General features: G+C 50.1%; 1 protein-coding gene across 16 annotated transcripts in view; it reads left to right on the forward strand.

Moving 5' to 3' along the window:
* PTPRF (protein tyrosine phosphatase receptor type F) overlaps positions 1 to 14,547 on the forward strand; it is a 342,731-nt gene that overhangs the window by 275,694 nt on the left and 52,490 nt on the right. For 11 of the 16 annotated variants that reach the window (XM_072343754.1, XM_072343753.1, XM_072343759.1 and 8 more), the window contains 5 exons: positions 3,869 to 4,138; positions 6,535 to 7,116; positions 7,653 to 7,786; positions 8,771 to 8,915; positions 13,825 to 14,130. In XM_072343754.1, coding sequence (XP_072199855.1) covers positions 3,869 to 4,138; positions 6,535 to 7,116; positions 7,653 to 7,786; positions 8,771 to 8,915; positions 13,825 to 14,130 — 1,437 coding nt within the window. The remainder of the gene's footprint in view (positions 1 to 3,868; positions 4,139 to 6,534; positions 7,117 to 7,652; positions 7,787 to 8,770; positions 8,916 to 13,824; positions 14,131 to 14,547) is intronic. The other 5 variants (XM_072343763.1, XM_072343767.1, XM_072343768.1 and 2 more) reach the window with 1 other exon arrangement.

A 14,547-nucleotide genomic window follows, 5' to 3' on the forward strand; every position in this document is an offset into this window, starting at 1 on the left:
TGTAAATGCATTTTTTTGGTTCCAATTTTTCCTCTCCTGCTGTTGATTCTGTCAATAGATTGTGAGACACCAACAACCGCCTTTCCATTTGAAGTCCTTCCTTAAAATGATGGCACTAGGAAGAGATGAAAGGTGTCTACAGATGAGTAAACCGTGGAGACTTATGATCGTGGTTGAGGCTATCTCCTAAATTCACTCCTTCCCAACTTGGAGGAGGCGGTGCTGAAGAGAGCAGGAGTTTGGGGCAAGGTGGAAGCGTGGCTGGGCTGAGTGCGCTGTGCACCATGCATCATCCTACTCGCCCGGCCCTGTTTTAGAGCAGACCTCAGGTGCATTCTCCTTGGGGCAGAGGAGGAGCAGAGGGGAGGGAACATGAATGCCATGCATTTCTGCAAGCCAGAGTCAGGGATGTTAGTACTGTCATTTGCTCAGCTCCACTGTGGCCAAGACAGCCAGCAGGGAGAAGCAGCTTGGTTTCCCCTTTCTTAGCAGCATCATGCTGTTTGAGAAGCATGGGCATGCCTTCCTGGTGCTGCTGTGTTTCCTTGCTGTATACCAGCAGTGTCTCAGCATGCCAGAGGGGCTGACAGCATCAGCCTGAGAGCCTTGAGCATTTGTGTCCAGAGCTCACAGCCTCTGCTCCTTGCAGACAGCAGCAGGGAGGGGGTTCCTAGCTCCCCTGGGTGGTAACGTCACCCTCAGAGGGAACCTGAGATCTTAGGAAGCAGCCGCTCCCGTGGTGAAAGGAGCCGGGCAATCGATTGGTGCTCTTTGCTCTCAAGGCAAGGAGTGTGCATGTTAATGCATGCTGAATTATTAACAATTCTCAGTCTTAACCTTTGTGGCCGATGTGTTGCCTGCTGCCCTCCATCCCCACTTCACTGCCCCCAGCAAGCGGGACCCCATCTCCCTGCCATCCTTCCTCCCTGTCCTCTGGGATCCAGGCACAGGCTCAGGTTGCACAGTGCTGCTTACCACTCGGGGTTCCACTTTGCTTCCCTGGGAGCACTGCCTGCACAGCGCAGCAACACGCAGCCCTCACACTGCCTGTGCTTGAGGTGAATGACAACGAATCACAGTTCTGACAGTCTGCTGGTTTAACCAAACCTCTGAGTTATGCTGTTGTCCATTGAAATTGTTCTAATATTCACAGTAATTTTCCCTGTGCTGTTCTTGCAAAGCCTCCAATCCTCCTCCTCAGATCCTGATCCAAAAAGAAGATGAAAAAATAGAATTGTAAATTCTTGTCAAGAAAATTTTAATTAAAAGGGAAATTTTGTTGCTGCAGTAAATGAAGAAGAACAGAATTTCCAGCAGCCTTTAAGGCGGCATCGTGGGCTTTGCTTGCCCATAGATTTGACTTGTAAATTGGACAGAAATTGTGAAGAACGCCACCGTTTGAGGGGTTATACTAATTTAAATTATTACCAGACTCCTGTGCTAGAAAAGCAAGAGACTTAAAGCACTGGCTTGCGCCAGAGGAATGTGTTGACGGTGCTCTGCAAGCTGCTGTGTGAGATCTGCCAGCTCTCACTATTGCTAACTGACAGCATATCCCCTCTCCCTCCGCACTGGCTGGGATGAGGTGCTGCCATTCATCCCACTGTGAGGATGGGAGGCCAGCAGAGCCCGTCCCTTCCTTTGGACACATTCCTGCCTGTGCAATAGGACATTGCACTGATGAGACTCAGCGTGTGCCCAGGAGGGTTCTGAGAGCCCATGTGGGGTGTGCTGCCTCTGGTCTCACAGGGATGGGAGATAAAACCTGCTGGTGTAAGCTGGCCTCTAGCCTTCCTGCATGACCTCCAGTCCTCTGACCTATGCACGTGAGTTACTGTGCGCTGTTCCTGCATATCTGTAGTACTGCTTTCTCTCTGACTCCTGTGGCCTTAGGCGCCTGCTTGCCTGGTGCATGTGCATGAGCAGCCTGTGTGCACCTCTGGCTTTGTCCTCAAAGTCTGCTCTTTATTTTTGTATTCATACAGCACAGGGGGAGGGGGAGGAGGTGGTTGTGGTCCTTGGATGGGGACGGAATTTGAACAGCTGAAATAATTCGACGCCATGTTCATTGGAAAATGAGAGCTGACTCTTAACGAACAGTGCTGGGATGCTTTGGTTGGAAGTACACACCATCATGTTAAACCATTGCCATGTCCATCAGGTTAACTCTGTATTCTCATGACTGGGTAGCGCTTGAGTACGCTTTCAGTTCTGTCTCGTTTGGGGAGCGCTGCCCCGTCAGTCAGGTAACGCCTCACTGGCGATCACTCATGTAGCCATTGATTTCAGATTTAATAATTGATTAAAAGAAACAACCAGCAAGACTTTGGATTTAGACATTAAAAAAAAAACAATACGACAAGAAAAGCAAATATCCTTCCCTTGGCTGGGAAGGAGCTAATGAGCCCTGTTTTGTCACCGAGACGATGTGTAGTACACACAAAATGTTGACAGCATTGTCTAATCTATCACGAAGTTTCAGCACTGTTGTTCATACTAGTGTGGGGGTTTCGTCTTCAGTCTATTTCTGCAAGCCTGTTGGTTTGGGGATGAATCATCAAAGGGAGAACTAGTGAGGTTAGATCTGGGGACAGTCAGCTCGGCAAGTGGCACAGCATCCTCCACAGCTCGCCAGGCTGGCAGCAGCCTCCTCATCCACAGAGAAATGATGGGCCTGAGCCAGCAGAGCTGAGCCCATGGGGCCGGCAGTGCATTGCCCACATCTGTCTTCCACCAGCGCTCGGCTGACCTCACTGGAGGAGCAGAACAGCATGGAAAGGCCCCTCCAGAGCTGGCCCAGCAGACAGCAGCCCTCCCTCAGGACCACCGTTTGGCAGAGGGGGATAGAGCAGAGCATGGTGCTGGGCAGGACACGTAGGAGCAGTTTCCCTTTTTAAACTACAGACTGAAGTGAGCTTGCACAGAGGAGACAAAAGATTTACCGAGCACAGTGGTTTCTCTACCTTTGCTTAAATAGCCCCATAACACTAACCCTGAAGAAGGGGCCTCATTTCTCAGTGTCATTTTCCTGACGGGAATGCATATGGCAGGCAGCTTTAGAGCTTTATTGTAGCTGAGAGTTGCTTACAAATAAGTCTTGAATGAAATACCAATGAAATACCTAGAAAGGGATTGATATGAAGAGAAGCTGTGCAGTGAAATAAGGAGGAATCCATCTCCCAAAGCACTGCCACAGAGGTTGGGATGGTTCTGCCAGCCCAGCTCCCTTCTGTCAAAATGGATATGAACTCACATCTGTCAGGATTAGTTCCCTCCTGCCCAGCAAGGTGATCTGTTCAGACCCTGACAATGTCATGCAGCTCTGGTGACTTTTTTTCTGAGCCAAAGTAGAACCTGCGTTACATTTTGAAAGGAATTATATTTTATTTAGCAGCACACGTGCTAATTCAGAAAGAAGCCCTTCTGCTGCCCCTGCCCAAAACCCTGGGGACAGGGTTTGAGACAGGTTGCTTTACTCTAGAGCTAATAAATGGAGCAGGTCATGCCATTCTGCAGAGCTTTGGTGGGTCCTGCAGAGAGAGAGTGTGTGACTGGCATTTGTGCTTGCTCTCTAATTAGAGGGACGTAATTTAAGTGGAGGAATGTTTCACATTAGTGATATGATTTCAGAATGCCATGTGTGGAGAGAATGGACTGAGCCATCCCATAACGAGTTCTAATAAGACACCAGTGGCTGAGGAAGGAGAGCAAAGCATACACAATGCAAAAAACAGCTTTTGCACTTGGTTTTATCTGTCCTGAGGGATAGACAGGCAAAACTTCTGAGTCCCCCTTGTGTGCCCCTGCAGTGCAGCTGAGTGCTCTCTGCTGGTTCCATACCCTACTAGCTGTCTCCTCCTTGTTTCAGTGCGGCGTGTTGCTCCTCGATTCTCAATCCCTCCGAGCAACCACGAGGTGATGCCTGGAGGGAGCGTGAACCTCACGTGCGTGGCAGTAGGTGCCCCGATGCCCTACGTGAAGTGGATGGCTGGTGTGGAGGAGCTGACCAAAGAGGATGAGATGCCCGTCGGCAGGAACGTGCTGGAGCTGAACAACATCATGCAGTCTGCCAACTACACCTGTGTGGCCATCTCTTCCCTCGGCATGATCGAAGCAACGGCCCAGATCACTGTCAAAGGTAGAGTTATTCCTTTTACTTGGGTTTCAAAGATGTAGCCCTTCTCTTGAATGCTCTTGGGCACAGCCAACTGACTGCAGTCTCTTGTGAGTTTTCCACCTTGCAAGGGAAGTCCCCAAACCCACAACTCTGTTTTTTTTCCCACTGGCAGTATGTTAGTATTTGGGCTTTGCAGGCCATTTCTTCTCTTTCTGTATGTGGCTTGTGCCACGTTGTGTCCTGCTATCTCAAAAGGGAACCTCACTGGGGCTGTGCTTAACCCAGTGGTTTCTGACTCATGCCTGCAGCTGCAGGGGCTGCTTGGTGCAGGTGACTGTGGTAGTCTGCATCCAGAGAACTGTTTGCACAAATGTTCCCTTTCCTTGTTGCAATAAGGGCAGGACAAGGAGGTCAGCCCCACCAGCGTGACCTTCCTGTAGGTCTTGCCAGAGCGAGTAATTTTCTTTCTCTGTCAGTTTTCTTTCTTCCCTTATTGCTCTGCCTGTTTGCCTTTTTCTTAAGTCCTGAAGACATGCTTCCTGCTGCTGTTTCTCAGGGAACAGTACTGATGCACGCTGACCGCTGGGGACAGGGCAGCCTGCCCAGACAGTTCTCTACAGGGAGGCTGAAGTACGTGTCCTGCCTTTCCCATCTAGGGCCAAACAGATTCACACTATTCCTCTCTTCCTTGCAGCTGATACGTAGCTTGGATTTCTACGGATGTGTCATCCTTTGAGTCTGTCTGGTCTCACAGGCCCCCTCCTGCACTGCAGCCACCTTTAGCACTGAGTCCCTGCTTGAACAAATCACAAAATTGAAACTTAGCCCTCTCTGACCTGATGATGAACAGCAAATTCTCTTTCCCTGGTGCTAGTCGGTGGATGCTTTTAACCTCAGACACACATTGCTCCCTTCACTCACAGTGCCTGCTGCTTGGTGGGGGCTGCTTCACTGCACCGATGGTTCCCAGTATTTACCCCTTTGTTCCTGGGAAGGATCTGCTTAGCAACTTTAACCCCTTGTCTTCCTCCTGGTTTCTCTATCTTGATCTGCACCTTCATTCTGAACAGCTTGCTGCCTTTGTCTGCAACTCCTTCACCCAATGTTGCTTCTCCTGTGCTTGTTGGGAAGTAGATATTTGCAGGGCATATGGGAGAAGCAAGATCATGTAGCATTGATTTCAGTGAGTGCATCCAAGGCATCAGACGTGCAAGGCTGCACACCCAAGAGCTGGCAAGAGCCACTCTCACAGCACTCCAAAACCTGAGGGAGGCTGCCAACTTCTTCGTGCTTCAGGCTGCAATATTGGGTGAGATGCATCTACCCTCCATAGATAATGATGTGGTGTCCTTTTGTGGGTTGCACATCCCTGCCTGCTGTGCTAGCTCAGCCCTCACTGATTTTCTCAGTGCTTGAGTTGTAGTAGTGCTGGAAGTGGCATCCTTCCCCAGCATTCAGGACAGGCATGCCTTTGAGCCTGCCCCCCTCTGCTGTGCCACCTGGAACCTGGAAACCTGATGGTTCTGCCAGAGAATGAAGTACTTGGGAGTCTTTATTGAAGCTGAGCATTTTTTCTAGTTCCACCTTGTGCACAGCTGCATTACAAGTCACTAATGACTTTAACTAGAGTGGATTGTAGGAGGTTTAAACTTGCTGCAGACTTTAATTCACTCATTGTCTTAAAGAATTTGTGCACTCGGCAAATCTCACACGCACTTTCTTTGTTCTTTTGGTAAAATGGCCAATCTGGAAATCTTTGCTTGCAGTAGCTGCATTCTTATTAACACTCCATAGATGTCATAGGGTTCTTGTGTAACAGTTTGTTGTCTGGTTGCAGTTTGACACACCACCCAGTCAAATAGTGGATGTGCAAGTTGATGATTTCTCTGGCTGTATCCCTCCTGCATAGACTGTAATACCTGGAAGGCATTTCCCATCAACCCATCTAACAGCATTGTCCATGAACTCTCCATGGCCTAGGATGCTGTCTCTGTGGAAGCAGCATGGCTCCAGATTACTTGTGGTGCTCTGATTGCTTTACTGTATCCCATTGTAAATCAGCTGTAAACCTGGTTTCTGGGGCCAGCTCAGCCCAGCAAGCACCTTCCCACTGCCAGCTGAACCCCCATGACAGAAACATTCCTGCATCCCTGTTGAATTACCTTTATTTAGCCTGCTGCTGGTAAGTGCGTCAAGCACGTCTAATAACATGATTGCTCTGTTTATCCTTCCATTAAGAACCACTTCAAGCAATATATGGTAATATAAAAATGCATGTTCTAGAGTATGAAATGATTTCTGCCTTTTAAAGAAGAATGTTAATGGGAGGTGGCAGCTCCATTTTTATCCCCGTGCACATTGCAGGGTTTGAGCTGACTAAATTATTTAAGTCACACCTCTCTGCCTTCCAATTGCAGCACTGCCAAAACCTCCAACGGAGCCATTAGTGACTGAAACGACAGCTACCAGCGTGACCCTCACCTGGGATTCGGGCAACTCTGACCCCATTTCATATTACGTCATCCAGTACAAACCCAAATCCTTGGAGGGTCAGTTCCAGGAGGTGGACGGTGTGGCAACAACCCGCTATAGCATAGGTGGGCTCAGCCCCTTCTCAGAGTACGAGTTCCGGGTCATTGCAGTCAATAACATTGGCAGGGGTCCCCCCAGCGAGCTGGTCGAGGCCCGGACAGGAGAGCAAGCTCCTTCAAGTCCACCCCTCAAAGTCCAGGCGCGGATGCTGAGTGCCAGCACCATGCTGGTCCAGTGGGAGCAGCCAGAGGAGCCAAATGGACAGATCCGAGGGTACCGCGTTTACTACACCACCGACTCACATCTGCCTTTGAGCATGTGGCAAAAACACAACACCGACGACAGTCATCTCACCACTGTTGGGAGCCTCATCACAGGGACTACATACAGCATCCGTGTCCTGGCCTTTACTTCGGTGGGAGACGGGCCACCTTCAGACATCATCCAGGTCAAAACACAGCAAGGGGGTACGTATGGTGTGGGGTGCCACAGCTTTGTGCCTACGCCAGTGATCTGCAGCTTAGCTGTGTGTCTGATCTGCACCAGGCATCACAATCAACTGCTGTTGATGCTCAAATGGTTGCTTGTCACAGTGTCATCCCTGCCCCCAGCTGTCAGATGGTCCTGGAGAGCTGGTATCAATCCCTGTGCAAGTAACACAGCTCAGTCTTTTGTCTAGAATATGATAGCTGAAAATGTGACACAAGGCCCTGGATTAGTATGTTGTCACCTGTGTAACTATACTGGGGTATGAGTACATATATGGAAGTAAGGATTGGGAACGCAGTCAGGGTCTTGAAGTAAAAAAGTCCCATTGTCACCTGCCTGGGTTCCAGAGGTGCTTGCTCCTTGGCCAGGATCTTCCAGGTACTGAGGAGATGGAAGAAGGGGAGTCCAGCAGGAGTGAGAGAATCCTCCCAAGGTGAAACACAGACTCTGAAAAGCAAGGCAACTTCTTTCTCTGCATCTGTCCCCTGGCACTAACCTTGTGTTTTGTCCCCAGTTCCTGCCCAGCCAGCTGACTTCCAGGCAGAGGCAGAGTCTGATACCCGCATCCTGCTGACGTGGCTGCCTGCCTCTCAGGAGCGCATTACCAAATATGAGCTGCTGTACTGGGAAGGAGAAGATGGTGTTCAGGTGAGAATCCTGTCTCTGCTTCTGCAGCACTTAGGACCAAACATCACAATTCAGCTGCTTGTGCTGGTATGACAATGGGGCTGTTTAATCACGATGTGTCTCCTGTCCCATGGGTATGCAGTAGGGTCCAGCAGCCTCTGTCTGCCTCCTGTGTAAGTGGTCTCAGCAGTGCATGTTGATTCCTAGCAAAGCAGCTAGTAGTAGCTTGGGACTGGAGGAGCTCTGGAATGCATTGGCACCCTCCCTGATGTGCCTGCACTGTTGATGTCTTTCAGTGCTTATGTGGGCCAGTGGGACATTCAGGTGGATCTGAAATGGCCTTCAGAATCTGTCTGTAGCTCCTGGCCCCTCTAGAGCATCTCAGTAGCAGGTTGAGGTTGGCCTAGAGAGCACTTCCACCTTTACTGTCCTGCTCTGCATAAATCAAAATTAGCTCTGCCATCAGGACAACACAGTGAGAACTGCTCCATGGCAGTATCACATTGTCCTGTGGTCCTCTCCCACTCTCTTGGATTTATAGTGGCAGGAGAGCGACAAGAAATACTGCCCACCAGGTGAAGTGTCAGCAAAACCAGCCTTTTGTCAGCGCTGTTGAGGTTCTTGAAGGTCATGAGCGCTCATGGATGATGGCTTTGCTCTGTGTCACAGGCAGACACTGTGTGTTGGAAAGAAGCAAATTCCAGTGTCCTGTGCTCCCTGTCTGAACTCTGTAGTTAAAGAAAGCATTCCCACAAAGCTGTCATGCACTGAGTGAAGTCTAGACTCTTAAGTGGTGGGAGAGATCTGCTTCCCTGCAGAATCCTTGTATATCACCTAGAAAGTTCAATGCTTTGTAGTTCTGCAGGTTAGGTAGCATGGCTGCAACTTTTTGGGGGCTAAGATGGCTGATGGGGCTGCTGGTCTCCTTAGTGTTGAAGCTGAGCATCAGCTTTTATTTCTTCTCCACCTACATTAAATAATCTGTGTTTTCCCTTCGTTTTGCAGCAAAAGGTGGAGTTTGACCCAACCTCCTCGTATGCTGTGGAAGGTCTCAAACCAGACACACTGTACAAGTTCCGGCTGGGTGCCCACTCTGAGCTGGGGGTAGGAGTCTACACCCCAACCGTGGAAGCCAGAACTGCCCAATCCAGTAAGTGTCTCACGCTGCAGTACTGAAGACAAAGTAAAAGCAGTCCAGTTCCCATCACCTGGGCATGGAGCAGCTCAGTGCCGCTGCCCTTTTGTGACTGCAGGGATGCTGACATGCACTTTGCTAAAGGGTGTATTAGGGAAATTCAGCTGAAGTTTTGGATCAGGGCTCTTTGGCAGAGGGGGTGCACCCAAGTGGTAAGTTCTTCCTTTGTGTCCCTTTGATCATGCTGTCTTTCCCTGAGGGTAGATTCATAAATTCTGATGGAGGAGTGAAGCAGACTGGGAAATTGCTTTGGAGAGATTGATTTGAGTGGGCTTGTGTATCTCTATGAATTTACTCCTATGCGGGCAAGCTGTCTGGACAGGCAGCATATGGGTGTTTGGCTGGCTCTAAATGTGGCTGTCTCCAAACCATAGGTTTTCCACCCCTTCACTCCTCATTCTGGCTGCCTTGCTCCTGCAGGACTCATCCTGTGGTCCATACACTTGATAGCAAGGTGAAGCATCCTTTGAGGCCAGATGTGCCTGTGTCTGACAGGCATCTGGAGGACTTTGTTTGGGAAGGTAGCTGTCTGCCTGGTTTGTGTGAGCAAATGAGACTGCTGCTTCTGGGACTGCAGCACTAGGGGAAACCAAAACAAGCTTCAGCAGAGTTAATGGGAGGCTAGATAATGAAGTGACCCAGGCAATATCACTTTCATCCTCTCTCTGCCCCATGTGATCACAGAGCCGGAGTTTGCATTGCTCTGATTGGCAGCTCAAAGTGCAGCGCATAAGCAGATTAGGGCTATCAAAGGGCCCTGAGATAAGCTCGTTTTCACTAACGATTTTTGGGTTTGCCATTATGCAAAGAGCATTAAAAAGGGGAAAAAAGACATTTCCGTTTTCACCGTCTGTCTGGGATTTGTTAGCCATGTGGGGTGAGCAGTTGGCAAAGGCAGACAGCCTTCCCTGCAGGGAGGGTGCCTGCATGCACAGCAGCAGTGAGCCTGAGACGGCCATTAGAAAGGGAGCTCAGGCAGGGAAGAGCAGCTCTGCTCACTATTGGAACGACCTTCTCTATGAGGGAAACTCGACTTCATTAATATATCAGTTGCAAGGTTTCCTCCACCCCCTTAAGTGAGCTAATGGTGTCTCAGTGCTGCAAGATAGACAGGTATGAAAAAGGAGAGCAGTTCAGATCAAGCAGTTATAGCTACTTAAACACTGAGCACAAGTTCTGAGTATGGGGATTTGTGCACCTATTTAAGATAGCTTTTGTATTGATAGGCAAAGGCTAAAGCAATTCTTGTGCCACTTGATTTCATCAGTGGTTGCTCTTTTCCTTGAACACACTTAATGGGAGACAGCTCTGTGTGTAAATGAGTCCTTCAGTCTCACAACAGTCCAAGAAAGCAAAGCCTTTCGTTTGTGAACTCCTCAAAGCAGAGGTCTTCCCATGACCTACTACTCCATATGTTATCTGCTCACAGGGTGATCTCCAAGTGGTCTTTTTGAGGTTCTTGCCTCACTGGCCAGTGGAGCAGTAGCTAACTGCTTCTTCATCTGTTCTGTAATGGGGACAGGTTGGAAAAGATCTAGCCAAAACCCACAGAAGTAACTTGGTGGGTTTACATCTTACATCGGTGACCCTAAGAGTTGTTCAGTGTATCCAAACAGTGAGTGGGTCATGGCTTACGGGCTCCTACTTGAGAAGATTTCTGATGGCACTCTTTATTCTTACAAGAAAACTGCTGGGCAATTACTGCCGAGCTGCTCAGTGGGACTCACAGACCGCTGGTTGAGCAGTCCCAGGGCAGAGTGGATTTTTACATACTGGGGGTCTCAGCGGCAGATAGGGCTTTCAAAATGCTTTGCTTTAGCTCAACAGAAGTTGTGTGTATGGCACATGACTTCTAGACAGGAATTCTGTGGTCTGCACTTAACAACACCTTGTGTTACATGGTTGGATTGGTCCTCTATGGACTTAAAACATATTAATCTAGAAAGACTGTTGCTCCCAGCTACGAACTGGCCTCCTTCCTGCACTCTTCCATCTGGTTACCCTTAGAAAAGCTGTTAGATCTCAGAGGATGACGTGTTCAGGTGGGACACAAACTGCAGGAGCAGCCAAAGAGTCTGTCTTCAAGCTCTATTCCTGGCCCTGACAAGCCAGTCACTGGTAAGGCAGGAGGCACATCATTGCTAATGAGTCACTAATGGGCTGTAGAAAGGTGTCTGTATTGCTGCTGCTGGGCTTTTCTCATGGCATTCCTGCTTAGGAACAGCAGGGAAGCTTGCTGTGGAAGGCCAGAGGGATGCAGAGCCCCTTCCAGCAGCACAGCTCCGACCCCAGACCCCGAGCTGACAGATGCCTCCTGGGCTGTCTTTCCTGCGAAGCTGCTTGCTTAGCTGCTGGGCCCCTGCAAGAAGTACAAGCAGCACTTCTCTGAGGGACTGAGGAACACGGGGGGATGGAGTTTTCCAGGAGCCTGCAGCGCCTCAGGCAAATAGTGTGATGTGGGAGAGGAGCGTCAGCTCTGTGCCCATCAGGCCTCACCATTAAAATGCTGTTCCCACTTGAAATATGAAGGTGGATCTTGAGGCTGCCTGTTCCCCAGTGTGAGGAGTAGGTGGGCTGGGTGGGCACACAGAGCTGCTGTGGGCCAGTGGGGGAGGCCGGTTGGAGCAGCTGGGAGAAAGCAGCTGTTTGCATGGTGTGTGTGTGAGTGTGTGCTGGCTGCCCAGTCTGCTCTTTGCTGACCCCGGGTTGGACACTTTCACTCCTTGTGCAGTTTAAGTTGATCCTGCTTGTGTTACCAAGTTTTATTTTGCTTTCTTTAAGTGTTAATCTGAGTTTGTGCCTTGTACATCATGTGTGTGACTCTTACCCAGTCAACAGCCAACATTTGACCTTCCCACGCTGACTGACAAAGCTCTCTTTGGAGAAGGATGCACTGCTGCATCCTGAAGCTGAGGAGGCCCAAAACCAGAGCAAGCCTGCAGCAAAAGGTTTTGCCTCTGTGCAAACAGTGGCATAGGTTTGCCAAGCTCCTTATGTCTCAACTGCCCCTCTGAGAGATGCCAGCAGGACTGTGTCTTTCCCTGAATTCACTCTTGCTGTTGCTTCAGGACTGTGTCTTCCTACTCTCTTGCTGCTTCTCTGCTCAATTAACTAAAAGTGCGTGAGGATTCATGTTCTGCTTCCACTCCCTTCTAGTACACCAGATGGCAGGGCCATTCCCACTCTACCTCCCTCAAGGAGGCAGTTGCTTGCTTCCACACATTGCTTGGTTTCTCTTCCCTCCAATGCAGCCCATAGCAGCAGCCCAGCTCTGCCCAGGTACCACCTCTTTGCTGCCTGCTCTCCCTCCAGTGTTCCCAGGCACCAGGGATGCATCCTGCTCCCTGAGCACAGAAGTGGACACTGAGGGTTATGTGCAGCCTGCAGCTTCCTCACACTGGGCCTTGTTCCCAGCAAGCTAGAGTTCCCTGCTAAATGTCACCAGTGGCACTGAGATGTCTTGCTGTCCCCAGCCTTCCCAGATCTTCATTTGCTTCCATCCTGTGTCCAGCACAGTCTAGGTGTTATTGGGTGTTCTAATTATCTGAGGTACCTTGTTGTGTGGAGTGGCACAGGTTGTGTTCGCCCATGAGGGGGCAGGCTGTCCCTATGCTCCCGAGAGGCAAGCTCTGGTGCACGGGTGGCTTAAAGGACTTCAGCAAGAGGAGCTTCTCTTTCTGCATATATAGATATCTGGGTGCGGTGAGGAATTGGGAGCAGCCTTTCACCCACTGTGGAAAAGCAGAGATGCCTTTTACTCCCTTATTGCTTGGCCAGACAGCTTCACATTCTTGCAGTGTTTGTGCACACATTCAGGTGGTGGTGTTATGTCCTTTGCTTAGGGCACATTTCCTGTGCAAGCACCCAGGGGTGCACCCGTCTCTCTCATCACTTCCCCAGCCAGAGGGGCACCCTCCATTCTCTAGGCTTCTGCCCGAGAGAATGAGAAACATTCAAGAACAGAGAACTATTGTTCTGTTGCAAAATTGCCACCACTGTCAGTTGTTATCTCCTTTCCTAGTCCCCCTCTTGCCACCAACAGTGCTGTGCGGAGAGGATTGAGATGCACTCACCACCCAGTTCCCATTCCTCCCACTGAGGTCGGTTATCACTGCTGGCACTCAGAAGTTATCTCAAAGTGCAGGTGCTTTTTCACCTGTGAGCAGACAGGACCTGCCTACCTTCCCCTGTGCAGCTGCACAGGCCAGCAAGCTGCTGCAGCAGGTGACCGGTGTGGCAGGCATGGAGCACTCAGGCCCCAGTACAACACCCATACAAAGCAGCACAGCCATGCTATCCCATGTTTCTGCGTAGTGCCTGGCTTCCATTTGGGCAAGGTGCACGACAGCTGAATGCTGCCTGCCAGCCTCAGTCACCTGCCTTCCCTGCCCTCTGTTGTTTCCTTCACTTGTCTAGAGCAGGCTTTCATGCAGTCTGGTGTGTGAGCTTCTCCTTCTGCCATTCTTGCCTTCTGTAGCTTCCTACCTCTTCTGGTTTCCATCTGCTTCAGATCTTCACTGAAAACATCTTCATTCTCCTTACCAGTCTCTCTCTCTTCTTTTATTGTCACTTGTTGTGTTTGGTAAAGTCAGCATCCAGAACAACATGGGGAGGAGGTGTTTTCTGGTGCAGAAGAGCCCTTCTGTCTCCATGCTGCTCATCAGGCTTTCAAATCCAAATTGCCCCTAGTGCCATCTCTGATGATCTGAGTGAAAGGCAGGTGGTAGTCTAGGAACCTACTGGCTGCATTTCCACGTGTATGTCCAGTGCTCAGTTGGCTGGGTAACAGTTCCCTGTGCATTTTGGTTTGTCCTTCCACTCATTTCCCTTCATCTCCCCACTTCCTTCATTTATTTATCCCCAGCCCCTTCTGCCCCACCCCAAGAAGTCGAGTGTGTAAGCACCAGCTCCACTACCATCCGGGTAAGTTGGGTGCCACCGCCTGCCCAGAGCCGCAATGGGGTCATCACCCAGTACTCCATTGCGTACCAGGCAGTGGAAGGAGATGACAGCACCAAGCATGTGGTGGATGGCATTGGACGAGAGTACTCCAGCTGGGAGATCAAGGACCTGGAGAAATGGACCGAGTACAAGGTGTGGGTAAGGGCTCACACCGATGTGGGGCCAGGACCGGAGAGCATCCCTGTGCACGTGCGCACTGATGAGGATGGTAGGTGTTACCCGACAGCTCCTTCAGCTACCACCCTGGGGTAACCAGTGCTCGCCTAGATGAGTAGCACACAAGGAGGGGAAATGCAGTGGGGGATATAGAATGGGAAGTGCTTCCTCGAGCAGGGCTGATGGCTGTTGGGAGCTCCAGGCAGTGGCTCCAGGCATTATGGTGCTTTGTGTGTTTGGCTTCCTGGAGTGGTATGGTGATGGCTTCCTTTTTCTGTAGGGTTCACCCAGCCAAAGGCTGCTCTCACGTGAGATCAGTGAGACTTACAGTTTGCTTGTTGACCTGAAATCCAGCAAACTAAAAATGGGAAATGAAATCCATTTGAAACTTGTAGATATCGCAGGAAAGCTGCTTCCCACCCTGGCTTCCAGGCAAGCCACAGCTTATATAAATCTGCTCTTCCGCTCA

The sequence above is a fragment of the Excalfactoria chinensis genome, chromosome 8, assembly GCF_039878825.1.
Source record: "Excalfactoria chinensis isolate bCotChi1 chromosome 8, bCotChi1.hap2, whole genome shotgun sequence".
NCBI lineage: Eukaryota > Metazoa > Chordata > Aves > Galliformes > Phasianidae > Excalfactoria > Excalfactoria chinensis.